The sequence below is a fragment of the Phyllobates terribilis genome, unplaced genomic scaffold (assembly GCF_046119375.1).
Source record: "Phyllobates terribilis strain yellow unplaced genomic scaffold, ASM4611937v1 Scaffold_5__5_contigs__length_657084704, whole genome shotgun sequence".
NCBI classification, from domain to species: domain Eukaryota; kingdom Metazoa; phylum Chordata; class Amphibia; order Anura; family Dendrobatidae; genus Phyllobates; species Phyllobates terribilis.
Window position 1 is genome coordinate 492005219 of NW_027362765.1, and position 13593 is coordinate 492018811.

The 13593-nt window shown below is 47.5% G+C and overlaps 1 protein-coding gene across 5 annotated transcripts in view; it reads left to right on the plus strand.

The window, feature by feature from the left end:
* KIF20B (kinesin family member 20B) overlaps positions 1-13593 on the plus strand; it is a 125564-nt gene that overhangs the window by 76624 nt on the left and 35347 nt on the right. For all 5 annotated transcript variants that reach the window (XM_073685535.1, XM_073685538.1, XM_073685539.1 and 2 more), the window contains exons 20-22: positions 3191-4283; positions 4608-4746; positions 13314-13436. In XM_073685535.1, the coding sequence (XP_073541636.1) occupies positions 3191-4283; positions 4608-4746; positions 13314-13436 (1355 nt within the window). The remainder of the gene's footprint in view (positions 1-3190; positions 4284-4607; positions 4747-13313; positions 13437-13593) is intronic.

A 13593-nucleotide genomic window follows, 5' to 3' on the forward strand; every position in this document is an offset into this window, starting at 1 on the left:
ACTTCTGAAACTCCTACTGATGACTATAAGGCCACGGACACACCTTCAGTATTTTACTTGAGTATTTGTTACCAAAAATCAGAACGTGTGAACATGGCTTTATGGATGGCCTCATTCGTCGAGTTTGAATAGAAACATGATCTATGTTAGGGATAAGTGATAAATGAGTTTTCCCACGAAAGACATTTAAAAGGGTTATTCACTACTTTACGTATTGATGAGACCGGTCAACCCAAGAGAACGGGTGGGAACAAGCGTCCGTGGACCCGCCGCCTGTTTGACTAGTCCCCTGTGAGGCTTGCTCCCCGGGTACTCTTAAACTAAACATTCTTTATATAGAGAAACGCCGCTGCCACCCTGTAATGTGCAAAGCTGTCACCAGAAAAAAAAGTCATTAACCTGCAGATATGGGGTTAATCGCTTTACTAACCTGCCCGGCGCCTGCACATGCTGATTGCTGCGGGGAGAAAATTAACTTTATTCTCCCCGGCAGTGTCCTGGTTCCAGTCATGGGGGCGCCGCCGATTCAGTCACCGGCAGCTGTAACTGCGTGCCCCCACCCCTGACTGACAGCCGGCCCAAATGCAGTTCATTCTAGCGTTCCGCTAAGTGCAGGCGTCGGGCAGGTTAGTAACTCAATTAACCTGCAGATTAACCCCGTATCTTTAAGCTTAATAGAATTTTTTCTGGTGACAGGTTGCCCTTAAGGATCCTACCTAAGTTGATAAGTCAGCAATAACTAGCTGACGTCAAGAGTCCAGTGTTCCTACAGTGGCTTGCAAAATTATTCTCTCCCCTTGGCTTTTTATCTATTTTGTTAAATTTCAACGTGTTTTTAAATAATTTTAAAATTCTATTTTGATGTGCTGCATCAGCACTAAATAGTTTGAGTTGGTGAGGTGAAGTGAGAAAAATATAGGCATAAATTACATTTTTGGGATCAAATAAAAATTGGCTTGTGCATATGTATTCACCCCTTTTTCTATGAAGCCCCTAAATATTTCTGGTGTAAGCAATTCCCTTCATAAGTCACATGCTTAGTGAAAGGAAGTCCACCTGTGTGCAATCTAAGTGTCACTTTGTCAGTATATACACCTTTTCCGAAAGGCCACAGAGGCTGAGGCACTACTAACCAAACACCATGAAGACCTAGGAGATCTCCAAACAAGTCGGGGACAAAGTTGTTGAAGTTGTCAGTCAGCATGACACCAATAGTCCTGCCCTGTCAACAGGAAGAGAAACTGCTGCTCTGTTAACAGGGAGCAGCTGAATCTCCGGCAGGACTGGGCAATGACTGGTGCCGGGTACAACATACAGGTAGCTAGCTGCCTGTGTTAGCAACTACAAACCACTTTTTTTTTTTTTTTTAAGTCCTGGATATCCTTTTTAATCCAATAAGAATCTGTGGTCAGACTTGAAGATTGCTGTTCATCAGAGGAAGACATCTAACTTGAAGGAGCTGGAGCAGTTTTGCCTTGAGGAATGGGGAAAAAATCCCAGTGGAAAGCTCGGAGACTTATCGAAAGCGACTTGCAGCTGTAATTGCTGCAAAAAGGAGGCTCTACAAAGTACTGACTTTAGGGGGGGGTGAATAGTTATGCACACTGAAGTTTTCAGTTATTTTGTCCTATTTGTTTGCTTCACAATAAAAAGAAAAGCAAATGTTCACAGTTGTAGGCATGTTCTTTTTACGTGAACTGATGCAAACACTCAAAAACAAACAAAAAACTGACGCTCTAGGTTGTGAGATAGCAAAACACAAAATTATGCCAAGGGGGTGAATATTTTCACAAACCACTGTATGTTGCGGTCAGCTAATATTCCAATCAGTGGAGAAAAAAAAAGCTGCTGCTTTCCGGATTTTTCTCTATAGTAATAGTTGGCATAGGTGGCTCCGTGCAGAGTTCTGGCTGGTAGCGCTGCAACAGGCTAACCACAGTCCAAATCAAGCAATCCACGTCACTGTATGATGTCACCCACTATGGAACAGTCTGTGGAGCAAGGAGTAACTTGTACGACGCCTTTGAAACGCATAGGACTTCTTCCTTTTAAGCTATCGTTTTTTTTTTTTTTTTAATTCACCATACGGTTCTAGAGATCTGGTTCTTTTTACTTTAGTGATAATTTTTATGGTCTTTACGATGGTGCCCTTGCTCACAGTGTAATAATGCAGACCAACCTAAAAGAAGACACAACCACTGAGGATCCTCTGCAAAGCTCCCTTGATAAAAACTGTAAAAATTAGCACTTAATAAAAGAGCCTGCATCTCTGAAACCATATGGTGGGTTTTTTAACCCCTTAGTGACCACCTATACATCTTTTTACTGACCTGCGATATAAGAGACTAGCGTCCCCTGACAGGTGCCTATCCAGTAGCTGTCAGCTGTACACTATAGATTACATCTTGCTGCATCAGCCATGATCGTTGTCGGCACTGACCATGGCCATTTTAACCCCTTAGATACTGCTTTCAATAGTGACTACAGAGTCTAAATAGTTAACAGTGCGGGGGCTCCCTCTTTAACCCCATCAGCACCCTGAAATCTTGATTGTGTGGTCCTGATGTTTGCCATGGCAGTTCATGGTCACTTCTCTACTCTGTAAAAATCGGGGTGCAGTTTTAAATTTTTTTTTTTTTTTTTTTTTTTTTACCCGACAGTCTTGCATTGCCGATTTTGATCCGACACTTGATACCGAGATGGAAAAAAAAATCAGATTTTTGCACAAAGCCATGCAGATTCATAGGTACAAGTGCTATACGTGAAAATCTGTCTAGTGCACGAGTACTTATAAACAGAGATTTTCTGGCCGAACAAGCAGCAATACACAATATAATAAGTTGACAACCTAGGCATCACCACTGCAGCCAGTGATTGGCTGCTGCCCTATTACTATGACATCAATGCTGCAGCCTAAGGCCGGGGGCAGCTGTGGGGAGTCGGCTCTGGAGCAGAGGGTGAGTATATGAGTTTATTTTTCACCTTGTCAAGCATATAGCTCAAATTACATTTTATAAAACCCCTTTAATCAATAATTTCTCCTCTCCTGGAGCATGGATTTCATTAGGGTTCAGCAGAAATATTTAGAGGTGCTGTCAGCCATGTACATTGTAATATTCGCAAAAATTGATTTTAATTTCGTTCTACTTTATTGTGATTCTTTAACCAAGCTCTACCTTGTGCTTTTTAGATTTTGTTGACCCGAATGACAATCGGCTAAAAAGCGAGGGCAAGCACACAGATGCCATGCAGAGCCGAGCTGAAAGCCCCATATTGCGTGAATTGGAAGATGTTAAAGTGGAGAAAGAAAATTATAAAGTTCAAACAGTTAAACTCGCTCAGTCTGTTGCGGAATTGGAAGAACAGCTCGCTGGATATGAGAAGAAGTTGATTGACCTGGAATCGAAATATAAAAGCGTGGACTCTGAACTGCAAATACAGAAAGATCTGACGCTCAGCATGGAAGGAACTATTAATATGCTGAAGCAGGAGGTAGATCAGAACCAATTAAACATTGCCAACAAGGTTGCTCAGATCAAAACTATTCAAAGCAAGTTAGAAGACTTTGGCAAGACTGATCCTAGTCCAGGCTCTGGTGGGACGGAGTTTTTTAATCTAAACGATCTAATAGAAGAGTCAACCAAGAGGAACCTCGGGCAGATTGGAGGTCAAGTGGGAAAAATGCCATCTGGACGAGAGAGTGCTTTTTATAATGCCATAGAAGGTCTCTGGAAAAAATGTCAAGATGTTCTTCACGAATCCTCTAAAAAGAACAAGCGCTTACTACAGTTTGAAAAACAGCTTGATGACCTGAAACGTGAAATGAGCGTGCTGCAAAATGAAAAAGAGAGCGACGTGTCTTCCCAAGTTTCTGTTCTCAAAGAAAAAGATGAACTTATTGTCCAGCTCAGAGAACAATTGGCTAAGCATTTGGAAAGCCTTAAAATACAAGAAATTGACTATAAGAATCAGTTATTATCACATAGCCAACAGATAAAGGACCTGCGACTCCTTGCGGATTCTTACAAAGAGAAATCTGAAAAGCTTAGCAGCCTGGAAGACGAAAGCAAAGAAAAATCTGTTGCAATTGAAACACTGGAGAAACGCTTGGCAGAACTCCAGGCAGAACACATGGGTTGTGAAAAGAAGCAGAAGGAACTAAATGATGAGAAGAGTGAACTAGAACAAAAGATTCGAGCAGTGCGGGAAGAACGTGCAGCTGCGGAAACGACGGCGAACGAGAAGGAGAAGCTAGTGAAGGAGTCAGTGGGAGATGTTGCACTGTAAGTCTACTGACAGCTGAGCGGTGTCAAGGTTGCTTGATTTTCATCCCTTGTTATGGGGAGGGATTTAGTTCTGGCCGAAACTTTCCTTTTATTTTTTGTAAATTACGCATTGATTTTTGAAGTCAAAAGGAGTTCTCTCATTCACAACATTAGAACAGGAGTGAGACTTTGAATGAAATAATAGGAAATATGTTTTATGTGAGCACGACGGGTCTTCTGATAAAATATTCCACGCCAGCTTGTATCTGTCTTCTGCAGAACGTGAGCTGTTGTTTTTTCTTTTTTTTTTTTCTTTGACTTTTTTTCCATTTGTGTTTTAAGGTTAAAGAAAGAACTTTTACAAAAAGACAGTCAATTGAAAACGGCGCAGTTGGACCTGCAGAGAAAAGAGGAGGACTACGTAGAGTTAAAAGATAAACTGGCTGATGCAAAAAAACAAATGCTGCAGGTGGAAAAAGAGGTGAATGACTATTAGGAGTAATGCTAACAAAGTTTAGAGTTTAAAGCATTTGCAGGGTCATAAACACCCTCTAATATTTGGCGGTGTACATCACTCTACATCAAGGATGTCAAACTCAAACACACAGAGGGCCAAAATGAAAAACTTGGACAAAGTCACAGGACAACCAGTATAATGGGCACCCCTAGTCATCCATATAGAATAATGGGCTCCACATAGCCCTCCGTACAGAATAATGGGCTCCACATAGCCCTCCGTACAGAATAATGGGCCCCCACATAGCCCTCCGTACAGAATAATGGGCCCCCACATAGCCCTCCGTACAGAATAATGGGCCCCCACATAGCCCTCCGTACAGTATAATGGGCCCCCCTAGTCATCCATACAGAATAATGGGCTCCACATAGCCCTCCGTACAGAATAATGGGCTCCACATAGCCCTCCGTACAGAATAATGGGCTCCACATAGCCCTCCGTACAGAATAATGGGCTCCACATAGCCCTCCGTACAGAATAATGGGCTCCACATAGCCCTCCGTACAGAATAATGGGCTCCACATAGCCCTCCGTACAGAATAATGGGCCCCCACATAGCCCTCCGTACAGAATAATGGGCCCCCACATAGCCCTCCGTACAGAATAATGGGCCCCCACATAGCCCTCCGTACAGTATAATGGGCCCCCACATAGCCCTCCGTACAGTATAATGGGCCCCCACATAGCCCTCCGTACAGTATAATGGGCCCCCACATAGCCCTCCGTACAGTATAATGGGCCCCCACATAGCCCTCCGTACAGTATAATGGGCCCCCACATAGCCCTCCGTACAGTATAATGGGCCCCCACATAGCCCTCCGTACAGTATAATGGGCCCCCACATAGCCCTCCGTACAGAATAATGGGCTCCACATAGGGGCGGTGGTAATGTGTCAAGGGCCAAATATAATCACCCTGCGGGTCAGATTTGGCCCACGGGCCAGAGTTTGGCATGTATGCTTTACATTCACTATTGAATTAGTGATTTGTTCCATCATACTTTTTATTTCGGGGTTTTGTCTTTCCATAAATATTTTGTCTTAAAATAAATGTGAAAGTGCAGTTGGACTTTAAATGGTAAGTCCACCATATTCTATTTGTATTGCTCCAATTTGCAATACAAGCTCATACAGGATAGATGAAAACTGTCCTACTTTTTTTTTGTCTACAGCTCCAATGTAGACCTTCAGTGTTTTCATAGTAATGGCATGTGCACATGAGGTCTTTTTTTCAGGTGGGTCTGCTCCGTAACCCGCTGCACTGCAATGTAAAAATGACTTGCTGTGCATATGTTCTGTACCTTGGTGTTTCTTTTAACCGTTTCAAGTCTCCTGAGACGCAAAGTGGTTTAAAGAAGTGACTGGTCCATTCTTCAGGCAGCTGCTGCTTGGAAACTGCTCACGATTTTATACTTAAAGGTTAAAAAAAGAAACTCGGACGACAAAGAATTCACAAAACCGACTGAGACGACTCCAAAAAAGACTCTTCTGGAAAAACACCGCAATTTTCCTGCAGTTTCTTCTACTTGAAAAACTTGTTTGGATCGCCTGAGTTTAAAGGCAATCTGTCACCAAGTTTTTGCTGTGTAATTTTGAAAGCTGGATGATGTAAGGTCGGGCAGAGACCTTGATTCCAGTGATGTGTCCATTGCTGCGCTGCTTTTTGCAGTTTTATTTTTTATTTATTTTACTCGCTTATATAGCGCCATTAATTCCACAGAGCTTAACAGACATTATCATCGCTGTCCCCATTGGGGCTCACAATCTAGATTCCCTATCAGTATGTGTTTGGAGTCTGGGAGGAAACCCACGCAAACACGAGGAGCACATACAGACTCCTTGCAGATGTTGGCCTTGGTGGGATTTGAACCCTGGACCCCAGCAAAGTAACAGTGCTAACCACTGAGCCACTGTGCTGCCTGTTTTGATAGAATCCCTGTTTTCTCTGCTGCAGATCTAGCAGTACCCTGAATGCTGAGCTCTGTATAACCCAGTCTCCCACATCACTGATTGGCCGCTATCTGTGTGAACTGTACATAGGCAGAAAGCTGCTAATCCGTGATGGGGACGGGGTTACACACAGCAGTAGGACTACATGGCACGAGACTATTAGTCTTGTATTGATGTAGATTTTATTTATATCTACATCCAAGGTTTAAGCACCTCATATTAATCAAAATTATTTAAGGTGTTATGATTTTTACATGCGATATGTAGTGGAAAAATGAATGAGGGATGTATTGAAAACGAGTCCATTAACATTCAGCCTCATTAGATATATTTCTTTATCGCTTCATTGGGGGACACAGGACCATGGGTGTATGCTGTTGTCGCTAGGAGGTTGACACTAGGCAAAAAAAGAAATATCTCCTCCTCCGCAGTATACACCCGCCTACAGGCACCAAGCTCACCAGTTTAAGCTTAGGATCCAGGTCTACCTCCTACAGACACTAACTGATCCAACCCTTTTGTGTTTTATTAATGTTTGTTCTTTATTTTTCAGATACAGCTCTTCAGGGTTAACAGGGAACACTGTGTCCCCTGTTATCCCCATTCTCAAGCTACCGAGAGAGCAGTGTGGCATTTCCCACATCGCCCACTCTCGGACCCGCTGGGCAAGACTTATCCCTTGTCACCTCCAGGTGTCTCAGGGTGATTCCCGGTGGCCAGTCCTTGCCTATTCCCTACCCCAGCCCAATCCTCGGAGCGGCCTGCGATGGAGACTGTGGTCACTGCGGTGACCTTCCCCCAGATTCTGAGGTCGACACGGTCTCCTGCACTGTCCAGGACCGGTCAGTGCGGGAAGGAGGAAGAGTCAGGATCCCCCCTATCCACGGAGGACCTCCTGTGACAATCCTCAGAGGGAGAGAGGAAGAAGAGTCATCGGGACCTTAAATAAAGGTACAATCCCTCCCACTCCTGCTGCCTCTTCAGCCCCAGGTCCCTCAAAACACACAGCTCTGGCACAGAGTTGTCTGCCAGCGGCCCCCGTAAATCCTGGAATATTAATGGGGGCATCACATCCCCACCGACGCTCACTTACAACTTACAGCAGCGCTTCCCTGGCCACGCTACCTCTCATTGCATCTCCCGCAGCATGGCGTCCCCCACAACCCCCCCCCCCTTCACTTTCTTTTTTGCGCGGCAAATCTGCCCGTGCTTTCTCTGTCGGGGGTGCGTCTCGGGTGGGGCGTTACTCTTTCCGTCGTGTATATGCCCCCCCCGGAAATCGGCCCAGCGTAGAGGAGCTCTGCTCCTGCCCCGCCCCTCTACGCTGCTCTCTGTTCTGGCTCCGGCAGTATCACTCTGTCTGACTGCCTCATCACCGCAGCCCTGCTCCTGTCTCCGCAGCTCCGGACTTTCCGACGGGGGATACGGGACCGTGCACATTCCAGACCGGGCAGGCCCTGCTCTGGCACCTACACACACCACAGGCTCCCTCCTCTGCAGTATTCCTGGTTAGGCACATATGCCCAAACCCAGGGAGCTTTCTGTCTGTCCTGCTCACATAGTCACATACTATGCCTGTGCTCTTTGCAGTACTTAGTGGCCCGCGGGTCTGACAACGGCTTTCTGCTTGACCTGCAAGCCTCCCACCATGCTGGCACCCCAAGATCCCCCTACCGCCCAGGACGAGGTAACTCCCCCCTCCCCCTAAGTTGGCTGTTGCTATGTCCCAGTCTGTCTCTGACCTCACCAAGGTATCTCAATCTCTGGTGCAGGTCCTAGAACGCTTGCCCATGCTATCCACTGCCACCAGTGCTCCGAACGTTCCAACAGACGATTCGCAGGCACCCCTGCCCCCTCCTTCGAAGGGCAGACCGAGGGCACGTTCTCAGAAACGGACTCACACAAGTTCATCCTCCAGCTCTCCAGACTCCAAATTGCTCCCTGCACCTCACACCTCTTCCCCCGTTGTCGCTCTGGGATCAGACACGGAATCAGATTCTGACTCTGGATCCGACACGGACCAATATTCTAGAATCCAGGACATGGTTGATAGCCTTATATCAGCCGTCAATCAGACTCTGCATGATAAAGAGGACGAGAGCCCTTCTCAGGACTACTCCGTTTCCTTCAAGAGAATCAAGCGCCCGGCACGCACCTTTAATAACCATTCAGAATTTGATGGTGTCTTTCAGAAACAGTGGGAGCGTCCAGAAAAGCGCTTCACTGGAAAGAAACAGTTAGAGATGCTATACCCCTTTAACCACGACCTCGTCAGCAGATGGACGGAGTCCCCTTCTGTGGATCCTCCTGTCTCTCGGCTAAGACGGTACTGTCCCTTCCAGACGGTTCTTCCCTCAAGGACACTACGGATAGACAGGTTGAGGCCTTGGCTAAGTCAGCCTTCGAGGCTGCTGGCACCTCCCTTTTGTCCTTCCTTCGCCTCAACTTGGGTATCAAAAGCAGTCTCCGCATGGGCCAAACAGCTTAGGCAGGGCATCCTCACGGGGGCTTCCCCAGACGATCTGGCTGACCTAGCGGATCAGATCGCCCACGCAGGGAAATATCTCCTCACGGCGTCCCTTGACGCCGCTACCTGTTCAGCTCGCGTCTCTAGCAATATCATTGCTATACGTAGGATTCTTTGGCTGAAGGCTTGGAACGCCGACCCGGCCTCCAAAAAAATCACTAACAAATCTCCCGTTTCAGGGCTCCAGACTGTTTGGGTCTAAGTTAGACAAGATCATCTCTGATACCACTGGGGGTAAGAGCACTTCCCTTCCCCAGCCGAGACCTAATCGCCCCTTTCCTAGGAAACTTTCCCTTCAGTTCCGGTCCTTTCGTCGGTTCGCTCAACCAGGACCCTCCTCTCAACAGGACCGTACCCCAGCACAGCAAGACAGACGTAAACCTACCTTTTAGGCCCACTCCCAACTGGCATGCAAAAGGTCGCTCTTCCAAGCCCTCTGGATCCCGATCACGATCCAACAGATTTTCCTCAGCATGACGGGTCACTCCCATCTGGGATTTCTCCCAGGGTGGGCGGCCGCCTACTTCTGTTCCGAGACCCTTGGGTATCGGCAATAGAGGATGCCTGGGTCAAGGAGATTGAGAAATCAGGCTACAAGATCGAGTTCAACGCCATACCAGGAACACTATTTCTCAGGTCCCGCCACCCGCATCCATCTCTGCTTCCCGGTTTCCTTCAGGCCATTGCCTCCCTTCTGCTCTCAGGAGTCCTAGTTCCAGTCCCCCTTTAGGAAAGGTGTTCAGGTTTCTACTCCAATCTTTTCGTCGTTCCAAAAAAGGACGGCTCACTACGTCCGATCCTAGACCTCAAACAACTAAACCGTCAGGTACGCGTACGGCACTTCAGAATGGAGTCCCTCAGGTCGGTAATCGCCTCGATGGAGGCCGGGGAATATCTATGTTCAGTGGACATTCAGGATGCGTATCTTCATATCCCAATCTGCGCACCACATCAGAAGTTCCTTCAATTTGCCTTCCAGAACGCACATTACCAGTTCACTTCTCTCCCCTTCGGCTTGCCTCCGCCCCGAGGGTTTTCACAAGGTAATGGCGACGGTCATTGCCATTCTACGAGCCAGGGGGATTGTAATTATCCCCTACCTCGACGACCTAATGATCAAGGGTCCCACGTTCAGGGACTGTCTCCACAGTCTCCGGATCACCCTGAACACGCTCTCTCGGTTAGGCTGGCTGATCAACACAGACAAATCCTCCTTGGTCCCATCTCAGTGCTTAACCTTTCTAGGGATACAGTTCGACACGAACCATGCCCGGGTCCTTCTCCCAAGGGAAAAGATAAACTCTCCCCGTCGGGGGATTCACCTTCTCCGACCCAAGTCCACGCTGTCTTCGCCTATGCATGAGTGTCTTGGGAAAGATGATGGCCGCTATGGAAGCAGTGCCGTTTGCCCAGTTCCATACCCGGCCTCTTCAACTGGCCCTTCTGTCGGCATGGGACAAGAACCCATAGTCTCTAGATCGACGCATCAGGTTACCTCTTCATGTGAGAAGGTCATTAATATGGTGGACTTGTCCTTCTTCCTTCAGACCCGGGAGGCCATTCCTACCGCTTCGCTGGCAGGTGGTCACCACCGATGCCAGCCTCATCGGTTGGGGGGCAGTCTTCCTCCACCACATGGCTCAGGGCCGTTGGAGTCCCCACGAAGTCTCCCTACCGATCAATATATTGGAGATAAGGGCAATCTACCTGGTGTTGCGTCACTGGCAGGACATTCTTTCAGGGTTCCCAGTCCGCGTACAATCGGACAACGCCACGGCGGTTGGCGTACATAAACCGTCAAGGAGGAACGCACAGCAAGTCCATCTTCAAAGAGGTGACGAGTGCTAGTTTGGGCCGAGAACACTGTTCCGGCAATCTCAGCAGTCCACATTCCGGGGGTCGACAATTGGGCGGCCGACTGCCTCAGGAGAATGGTCTCTCCATCCCGAGGTGTTCCATCAGATTTGCTTACGATGGGGGATGTCGACCTCATGGCGTCTCGGTTAAACCACAAGGTTCCATCCTTCGTAGCCCGGTCCCGCGATCCTCTTGCGATCGCTCAAGACGCGCTAGTCATTTCATGGTCTCAGTTTCTGCTGCCCTATCTTTTTCCCCCTCTACCATTGATACCTCGGGTCATCAAAAAGATCAAGACAGAAGGAGTACCGGTAATTCTAGAAGCCCCGGATTGGCCCAGACGCATCTGGTACGCAGATCTAGTAAACCTGCTCGTCGACTCCCCCTGGAGACTACCGGACCGTCCGGACCTCCTCTCTCAGGGGCCTATGCTTCATCAGAGTTCTCGTTCTCTGAATTTAATGGCATGGCCCTTGAGGCCGCAGTGCTGAAGAAGGCGGGTTTTGCGGACAACGTAATCCAGACTCTAATTAGTGCCAGAAAACCCGCAACCTCGCGCATATACCACAGAACCTGGAGTGCCTTTTTTCATCACTGCGAGAAGGATCAACTAGCTCCCATGTCCTTTTCGCTACCGTTCATTTTGGCTTTTCTTCAGTCTGGCCTGGAAGCGGGACTCTCTCTAAGCACTCTCTCAAAGGCCAGGTTTCGGCCTTGTCCATTCTATTCCAACGTAACTTGGCTTTCCGTCCTCGGGTCAAGATGTTTCTACAAGGGGTGGCTCACCTGGCGCCGCCTTATCGCCCCCCTGGTGGATCCATGGGACCTTAATATGGTCCTCAGCGTCCTTCAACAGCCCCCGTTTGAACCCATTCAGGACATTCCAGCCTCTCTCCTTTCCTGGAAAGTGGCTTTTCTGGTGGCTGTTACCTCCTATTAGGAGGGTTGCAGGGCTCGCAGCCTTCTCTTGTCGGTTGCCTTTTCTGGTCTTCCATCAAGACAAGGTAGTGCTCAGGCCAGTGCCTTCTTTTTTGCCAAAAGTAGTCTCCTCTTTCCACATCAATGAGGACATTGTTTTGCCTTCCATCTGCCCGGCCCCAGTGCATCCACGGGAGAAATCCCTGCACAAACTGGATCTGGTCAGAGCTTTACGTGTGTACCTGTCTAGAACGGCTTCCCTTTGGCGTTGGGATGCCCTGTTTGTCATCCTCGAGGGGCGTCGCAAGCGTCTTCCTGCTTCCAAGTCAACCATCGCCCTTTGGATACGTTCGACCCCTTTGGAAGCAAATCTCCCCCCTCCAGGGGTAAGAGTTCACTCCACCTGGGCGGTGGGGGCCTCTTGGGCTGTTCGCCATCAGGCTTCAGCTTCTCAGATCTGTAAGGCCGCAACATGGTCTTCACTCCACACCTTTTCAAGGTTTTACAAGGTCTACACTTATTCATCGGCTGATGCCAGTCTTGGACGGAAGGTTCTGCAGGCAGCTGTTTCCTGCAGTCACACCTAGTCTGTGGCTATCTCTTGTTCTCCCACCCTAGGGACTGCTTTTGGACGTCCCATGGTCCTGTGTCCCCCAATGAAGTGATAAAGAAAGGGATTTTTGGTACTCACCGTAGAAATCTTTCTTGGAGCCTTCATTGGGGGACACGGCACCCTCCCTGATTTTGGGCATAGGTACAGTTGGTCCGGTTGGGCATCTAATTTAGTTTTCACCGTTGTGCCCCTTTGGGCATTGCATAGTTAATTGTTTTATGTTCCTCCTACTGCTTTAGCCACTAACTGGGGAGCTTGGTGCCTGTAGGCGGGTGTATACTGCGGAGGAGGAGCTATTTCTTTTTTTGCCTAGTGTCAACCTCCTAGCGACAACAGCATGCACCCATGGTCCTGTGTTCCCCAATGAGGGCTCCATGAAAGAGATTTTACGGTGAGTACCAAAAATCCCTCTTTTTGCCTGTTTGACCTTTTTTTAGTTTGTTGGTCAAGTAGCCAGTTAGATCTCCTCTCATTTGACCAAATCACAGAGGAGGGTATTCGTATGTACAAATATGATCCCTATAATGCAAAGTGTAATGAAACAGACCTTTTTGGTCATTAGGACAAACCACTTTCAAAGGAGCAAAGTGATGGAGGAAGGGTTCTCTGATTCAGTACATTAATGCTGCCAACAATAATTTTAATCCCTTTTTGAAATGTTTTCCAGATTTCTGCAATGCGTGAAGAGAAGAAGACGCTAACTAACAAAATTACTGAATACGAGAAGTTAAAGAAGCAAATGTCTTCAGAGCTAGAAATAAAACAGAGGACAATTCAGCAACTTGGCAAGGTCTGTATGAAGCTTTGTAAATCCTTTCTTTGAATATGCTGAATCATCACTGTGCATTCACTGACAAATAGCTGTAACATGCTCAAAGTTGTTCTGCGCAATGTACCAGGTCATATAACTCTTACCTGGCAAACACATCCCAAGGCTCAGAACGGCC